Source organism: Triticum dicoccoides, chromosome 2B, assembly GCF_002162155.2.
Source record: "Triticum dicoccoides isolate Atlit2015 ecotype Zavitan chromosome 2B, WEW_v2.0, whole genome shotgun sequence".
In the NCBI taxonomy this organism is placed as follows: domain Eukaryota; kingdom Viridiplantae; phylum Streptophyta; class Magnoliopsida; order Poales; family Poaceae; genus Triticum; species Triticum dicoccoides.
The window spans coordinates 467,849,987-467,857,858 of NC_041383.1; the positions used below are offsets into that span (position 1 = coordinate 467,849,987).

The window sequence follows — 7,872 nt, forward strand, 5'->3', positions numbered from 1 at the left end:
TTGGACTCGAGTTAAAAATAAAATTAAAAAAACACAAACGGCACGAGGACACAACAAACAAGGGCGACACCGCACGAGCACCTGATATTATTGGAACCCGTGGCTGCATTCCTGGACCCACGAAGCACTACCAATCGATGAGTCATGAACCATGACACCGTGACCGCATTTCAGACCAAATAAAAAGGCTAATTTTGTGAAAAGAAACAACAGAGCATCAAGTTGCTAGGTTGTTAAGCAACACACAAAAACGACATTGTCTTTTTTGTTCTCTTATCAAGCTATTTGTGTTATGTCCACTTGTTTCGGCGCATCTTGTATTCTACTAGTACGAAGTCCTAGATCTGGCACGCCAGCCAGCGCGCAGTTTAAACATTTTCAGAACAAACCATAGCCGAGCAAGACGCCAAGAGCAATCATCGCGAGCTAGCGAGCAAGTTAGGTGACGATGGCCGATCGCGGCGGCAAGGCACCAGCATGGACATCGGCGGCGGCGGCCGTAGACGTCGACGCGGAGGTGGTCATCGTTGGCGCCGGGATCGCGGGGCTCGCGACCGCGCTGGCGCTGCGGCGGCTCGGCATGGGCGCTGCTGGCGGCGGCGTCCTGGTGCTGGAGCGGCACGCCGAGCTGCGGTCCACCGGCGCCGCGCTCACCATCTTCCCCAACGGCTGGTTCGCGCTCCGCGCGCTCGGCGTCGCGCACAAGCTCACCTCCCGCTACGATGCCTTCGAAACGTGCGTCTCCGTTGCTGGCAGTGATTTTTGTGATAGTTCCTTGTCTGTGATTATTGCTCTGAGTTCAGCCATGTCTGCTGCATGCAGATCCCGAGTGACAACTCTGGAAACTGGAGCAACGCAGGTGTTCCGCTTTGCTGGGCGTAAAAGCAGGTTAGATGAGCGGATGCTTTGTCTGTCGTGGCAAATTTTCTGTTGGATTCCACCTGAACTTGAGCTAATCAGTCGGCTACAGCAGCGGCGACGTGAGAGTGAGACCGATGCATCGGAAGGCGCTGCTGGAGGCGCTCGCGGAGGAGCTGCCTCCTGGCACCATCAGGTTCTCGTCCAAGCTCGCCTCGATCGCCACCGAGAAGGCGCAGGGTTCCCCGGAGATCGCAGTCCTACGGTTAGACGACGGTACGGTGATCCGATCCAAGGTACACCAATGACTGTAGCGACGCACATGGGACATGTGAAAAATAGTACACTCACTAAACTTTTTCTTCGAAGAATGACTATCATAAGTGGGTTTGCATGTTCATTAATTTGACCAGGTGCTGATCGGGTGCGACGGGGTGCACTCGGTGGTATCGCAGTGGCTGGGCCTGTCGGAGCCGGCGAGCTCAGGCCGGTCCGCCGTCCGCGGGCTCGCCGTGTACCCGGACGGGCACGGCCTGAAGAAGGAGCTCCGGCAGTTCCTCTCGGAGGGTCTGAGGGCCGGCATGGTGCCCATTAGCCACACCGATGTCTACTGGTTCCTCGTCAACAACACCGTCCCTGCAGAGCAGGAGGCCGGCACGGACCCCGCCAAGATCCTGCGGGAGGTCACGGACAACCTGGGCAGGCACATGCCGGCGGAGTACCTGGACGTGGCGCGCCACTCCGACTCCGGCAACCTGTCGTGGGCGCCGCTGCTGTACCGCGCCCCCTGGGCCATCCTCAGGGGCCCGGCGGCCCGCGGAGCGGTCACGGTGGCCGGCGACGCGTTCCACCCCATGACCCCAGACATGGCGCAGGGCGGGTGCTCCGCGCTGGAGGACGCGGTGGTGCTTGCGCGCGCTTTGTCTCGGGCGGCCACGCCCGCCGACGGCGTGGCCTCCTACGTGGCAGAGCGGCGTGGCCGAGCTGCCTGGCTGGTCGCCGGGGCATACCTGTCGGGCTGGGTCCAGCAGGGCGGGACCAACGTCCGGGGCGTGCGAGGGTACATGGTCAGGCTGTTTCGCGACTGGATCTTTTACAGGTTCTTGTTCCCCAGGCTCGCCGATGCAATGTGGTTCGATTGCGGCGACCTGGTGGAGCCAAACGCGGAGGGCAAGACCCACTCCGAGTAAACTAAATGCCATATTGCGTTATACTCCCTCCACCAATGACGTGTTATATAACCCGTGCAGACATGACCTTACCAATCTATAATACCTAAATAGTTCATCCCCATTAAACTAATTCTCTCGACATGCGGCATATCCACATCAGCGGCCCCACTACCTCATCATCATTACTAATGTCATTTTTTTTACCAAATAATTTTCCTCCACAACTCTTCACGGCATCATTCTTATTTTTCTCGAGAATCCTTGATGGCAACGCCTCTTGATTTTCCTCCTGCTCTTTGCCTTCTTTTATCTCCATCAAATCGCACTACTACCTCTTCTCCTCCCCTGTGGAGGGTAACCAACGCATGCCTCCCCCGCGAGGCCCCTCGGCTCATCTCCCTTGGGCTTCACCCCCCATAAATACATCAACCTCCTCCTCATTCTCATATCCATGGTGATGATGCTCCATGAGTGGATGATTTTTATGAGGCGACAACGCGTGCGTATCTTCCTCCAGCAATAGCGGTGACTAACACATCCTCCTCCTCCATTGCGATGGCCTCGCTTCCTCCCTCAAAGTCATCGTGACCGTCTCCCTAAGCCATCGAGGAAACCGGCACCAACAACAGAGATAACTCCAGGTTCACCTCGCAGCGAGTCGTCCACACGAGCATCGCCGCAGGGCCCTGCTCACCCGCACGCTCCATCGCAAGCTACTCCCACTAGGACGACCTACTACTACAACTACTTAGCACCCGCTGACAACTGGCCGTCGACAGCGCTGGTGGGAGATCAACACCACCAAAAAGAGCCATCAGCAGAAACAGAGGCGCTACTCCTATGACTCCACGGACGACGAGTCGTCGGCCGGCATCATCATCATACAGAAGCAGCACATGAGGCCGTCCTACGATAGCCTCACCACGAGTCCACCACCACTCTCAACAATGCCAAGATCACATGAAGCTGGACAAGGAGCTGGGCATGGTGGACGAGGACTTCCTGGCCATGCTTGATCTGATATGTAGAAACTATTGGGGTAAGAGGAGGCCACAGATTTCTTTGAGTTTTATTCCCATCAAGCCTGCAACATGCCTCATATGAAGAAGCCTGACCGGAGGCGCCGCCACCATGGGTGTCTACTCTATGATGCCGACAACATGTAGATGCGATTTGGAGATCTTCTCTGTATACAGTTTTTCTTCTCCGCTTTAAACCATGGGTCTATGACGTCGACAAAATGTCTATGTCATTCCGTTACTCTGTCTCTGGATACATTTTTTCCACTCCTCCTTAATATGTTGTACGGCATGACGAATCGATACCCTTAACTCCTTTTATGTTTTTAGAACTGACGGGTGCATCCCACCTTTGTTCATGCAGGTGATAGTGGTAAGCAATTTTTGGATTCAGTAAAATATTTTTCCCCACAAGAGATGGATAGATAAGCTGATATATACTCCCTCCGTTCCAAAATAGATGACTCAACTTTGTACTAACTTTAGTATAAAGTTGGGTCATCTATTTTGGAACGGAGGGGGACAGTTAAATTTGTTTCAGGAAAGGGAGCACTACTATTAATCAATATTTATTTCATCTCCACCGAAGTTGCTTTCAGTTCTTTTTTGTCTAATAATATATAGTTGCAGGTAGGTTCTTTGATTACTAAGTTGATGCTTCAACTCGGCATGCCTCTTCGGCACACGCAATAGATATTTGCATACACAGAGACTTCAGAAACTGTTCAACTATGCAACTCTTCGTTACTTCTTTTTTATTGAACATATTGTACTTTCACCACTATTGTATGTGTGTTAATTAATTTTCAGCGCGCAACTCTTAAATTGCTCTAACTTTTTCTGTTACATATTTCTCTGCGTGAAATTATCTGGACCATGATGCGGTACCATATTTTGCAAGCACCAAATCTGCTATGTGACAGTTTTAGTTATGCCATTCAATTGATGAAAGTTTAACTTCATCATGGAACATCATTGCCTAAACTTTTTCTAGCAATGCCTCGCTTGGTGTCATGCCTTTTCTTTTCTTCATCCGATCATTGCGTTCTTTATTTGTTACACATAAACCTCCAAAAGATTGAGCAAATTTCCCGCAGCAACGCGCGGGGGTATCATCTAGTTCACATGAAAATATGTGTGCTTTCTATACTACCTTCAATCTATATTAATTATCGTTGATTTAATACAAGACTTCACTCTATATTACGTAATAATGTTCACTTATATAATATCAAAGCATCTTAAGTTGGAGATTGTTCTGTCATTTTTCTTTGTTGAGTTACAGATTTCTGAATCGTTATTTAGCTTCAGCGTGTTTTTGTGTGAGTTCTAGTACTGACAATGTTCATGTATGCTTGTTGTATGCATGTATATCGAAATTGCATAGGAGCACTCGGCAACGCCGCCCACCGGAATCTCAATCCCCCATGCGTCTCGGGATCCTCAATCACTATATTAGCCTCATAGTATTCTGAGTCGTATCCTCTTGTCTTCTCCTTTATTATTTGCATAATCTGTCTTTAATTCCATGTGCTTTTGCACCCACATGACAAAGGTTATGTCTTTGGAGTATACGAACTCACCTACCAGCAGCCAACTATCCCAAATCTAATTCAATGCATGCTTAGGAGCTCCTCTTCCTCCCAACTGCTCCATCCATCTCCCCTCGACTCCAGTTCTTCCCCACCATGGACACTGCTCATGTTCTTCTTCCTCTCTCTACTTTTCGCTCTTGGTCTTCTCCTTCGGCAACATGGACGTGGAATAAACCAGGACGAAAGAGGAAGACTACGTCGCCACAGGGAACAACGTTGGAGAGGGACGAGGTAGCTGTCCGAGCTTGCCGCACCCCGTGTGGACACGGCCAACTGCCAATGACACGACGTCCATCCTAGCCGCTGAAACCAAGTTCGGCTTTCACACGGCCAGCGAGGAATGTCTTATGAAGGAAGCCAACAGGACCTCGACGACGAGCAAATTGATGGAGCCATCGTCCAAGCTTGCCATGTCCTGCGCGGTGGTGGCCAGCAACACCGTGTCTTCCCTCGCTGCCAGCACCATGGCATGACTTCCTACAGACCCAACGGTACTGCATCCACGATAAGAATTGGTCGCTTCCCCAGTTGCGTATACGTCGTCTGCTTCCGGGTTGTCTCCGTTGCCGTCAAGCTCCGCATGGACGTGCTCCTCCTCAACATCCATGATTTGTACGTTGTGCTATTGGTGATGACGTGAGCTTCATGCTCGTGGGCAACACCCTTTGTCCCGAGCTTGCGCTTGGTTGACATCCCCTCACCATGACAGCGGGTAGGCCAACTAGACGGCAAGGAGAACCTTGTCCAAGTCCAACAGTAAGAGCCATGAGGCCACGAGGTGCCCGGCAACAGGCCAGGCAGTGACATCCCCTGGTGACCTGGTCCACAAATAACATGAGGTGTGTAGAGTCATAGAGAAACACCAATGCCATGGCCATTGGCCAGTTTCCGACTCTAGAGCCTCTGTATGGCACAAAAACGACGTACTTCCGGCGACATCATTAAGCTGATGCCCGTGTGGCTCGGAGGTCCAGCCGCTCGCCGGTATGCCTCGGTGCCCGTGCCACACCATTTTGCAGAGCCTCATGCTACCCGCTCTTAACTCTTCTGTGTTCCTATTAAATGGAGCAACACAGGTACAAAATGTTTCTTTCTATGTGTGGGTTGTGTATTCACACGTAACAAAACATTTCATCAAAAGTGGCACTGATCCCGAGCGACTATGGTAGCGGGCAGCATTTCAGAGTGGTGCACCGCCGAGTGCTCCTAATCCACTTCCGCATGTATATCTACGCCAATTGATCCCACCTCCCCATCAAGAACAACCCTCAACTGATTTTTTTCAACAGAAAACCCCATGTCCGATCATTTCCCATCTGTTCCATACCTGCTTCATGATTCTGATTTTTCTTTCCAACCACGACTCCCATCCCACCTGATCTGGAGGAGTTGCCTGATATCCATCTCATCTTGTCCCTTATGCTAGCCATGGAAGAGAGAAGAAGGGAGAGTAGAGAGAGCGCGATGGCCTCTAGGCCATCATGCGGGAAAGGGAAAGGCCGGGGCACCGCTGCCCGTCAGGCCGCCATTGCTGCTTGTGTTCTCGTTCCCCTCCCTTCACTCCCACCTCCAACTCAATCTCTGGCTAATCGCATATGGCCAAGGCAAGTTACACGCTCCAGTCACCCATTATATAGGACAACGTCGCGCTCTTGCTCCCAGTGTTGTCTTGTACGTGGCTGAAAGGGCATGTAGCCCCTAAGTATGGTTTTGGTAATAATGATAATCTCTATGAACTAATGCTTGCATTGAGATATATTTGAAGGAACTTTACATAGGTGGTTCCATCAGGATGACTACCACAAACATGAAGATTTGCTCCAAGCTTTGGTATTGAATGACAATTCCTATGGAACATCAAAGTTGTTGTATCTTATATGAAGAAATGTTCCATAGTTATGCATGAAGCATGTTGGATTAATTTGGTACGAGATCCATCAAAAGCCTCTCGAAGAATTCCTCAAGGTATCCTTTGTCCTTACCTCGTGCACACGGGGCCCGAGGGCCGTGCCTACGGAGTCCAGGGAGATCTCTCTGGACACCCTCTGCGCACGGGCTTCTTAACACCCATGCACATGGGGTCGAGTGTTAAACCCTCTGGATACCCCGTGTGCATGGGTCTCTGTCTCCCGTGCCCACGGGGTCTAGGGTTTGACTCTTAGGATCTGATGCTAGTGAGGATACTAGTTGGTCTTTGGATGTATCTAATGAATCCATCAAGATTGATTTCAATGTCTAACCAAATATGTTCAAGGTGGAGTTCCTTGGAGGATCTCAAAGGTTGACACATTTGGGAAAAGATCAAGGTCTTGAGAGTATAATTAAAGATAAGAATTCAAGCTATGGCATCAAGAGAAGATCATGATGAACTCATGTGTTGGGTTTGGTTGATCATGTATTGAAGGAAGCAACGAGAGTGAAGAATTCAATGTGCCTCTCAAGAGGGTGTGATGATGCATTTAGAAGAGCAAGTGATGACCAATATGATGTTCATGATGAAACTTGGTATGATCATGAAAGAATATTTGGTGATCTAGTCCTGAAGCAATGGAATAAAATGAAGAGTTAATTATGCTTTTCAAGAAACCAATAGGGAGCATGAAGTAAAAATATTCGTTGACCAAGATGAAGCTCAAAGATTGTATCTAGATGGTGAGCACACAAGCGCAAACAATGTAATGTGTGGGATCAAGTGATCAAGTGGCATGTTAAGTAATTGTGAATTGCGTTTTTTGATCTAACCCATGCTACCTACCAAAAACACATATCTGTGATGATATATGTTTGTCACAGTAGGTCATGTTTTCTGTCATGCATGTACATCTGTGATGATTTTATGATAGAATCAGGATAGTTATACATGTGTTGTCGCATAAGTGTTCGATGACAATAATCCATTTATCATCACGGAAGTGTCCACTTCCATGATGATAAATATCGCATCATGGAAGTGTTTTCGCTAATGGTCACTGACACACGGAAACCACACCACAATGGGCCGTCGTTAAGCTATCATGTGCGTGTTCTGGATCAGATACACATTAATAACCCCGACCAATGATGAATTTTCTCCTATCAAAAGCTCTCATTCGCCAAAGGAACCACGTGTCAGCTCGACGTTCTGACAGGTGTTACCCACCCAACGGACGATATGTGCCAATGAATTGGCCACACGTGGCACATCCCAACAGTGGACCATTTAGTTAAAAAAGACCGGCCCAGTCGGAG

General features: G+C 49.5%; 1 protein-coding gene across 2 annotated transcripts; it reads left to right on the top strand.

The window, feature by feature from the left end:
• The first annotated feature begins 368 nt into the window (after window positions 1–368).
• LOC119367848 (monooxygenase 2-like) lies at window positions 369–2,171 on the top strand. Of its 2 annotated transcripts, none has more exons than XM_037633243.1 (4): window positions 369–735; window positions 823–888; window positions 971–1,154; window positions 1,272–2,171. In XM_037633243.1, exons 1-4 carry the CDS (start codon window positions 449–451, stop codon window positions 2,046–2,048), a joined length of 1,314 nt encoding a protein of 437 aa, XP_037489140.1. In that variant the 5' UTR covers window positions 369–448; the 3' UTR covers window positions 2,049–2,171. The 2 variants fall into 2 exon arrangements, with proteins under 2 accessions (XP_037489140.1, XP_037489141.1); XM_037633244.1 differs by having other exon boundaries at window positions 974–1,154.
• Window positions 2,172–7,872: the final 5,701 nt, after the last annotated feature.

Bases quoted from the DNA above. Each gene is read 5' to 3' on its own strand.
- LOC119367848 (XM_037633243.1), top strand. From the start codon at position 449: ATGGCCGATCGCGGCGGCAAGGCACCAGCATGGACATCGGCGGCGGCG. The intron at 889-970 runs GTTAGATGAGCG...AGTCGGCTACAG, and splicing joins TTTGCTGGGCGTAAAAGCAG to CAGCGGCGACGTGAGAGTGA. The intron at 1,155-1,271 runs GTACACCAATGA...TAATTTGACCAG, and splicing joins GTACGGTGATCCGATCCAAG to GTGCTGATCGGGTGCGACGG.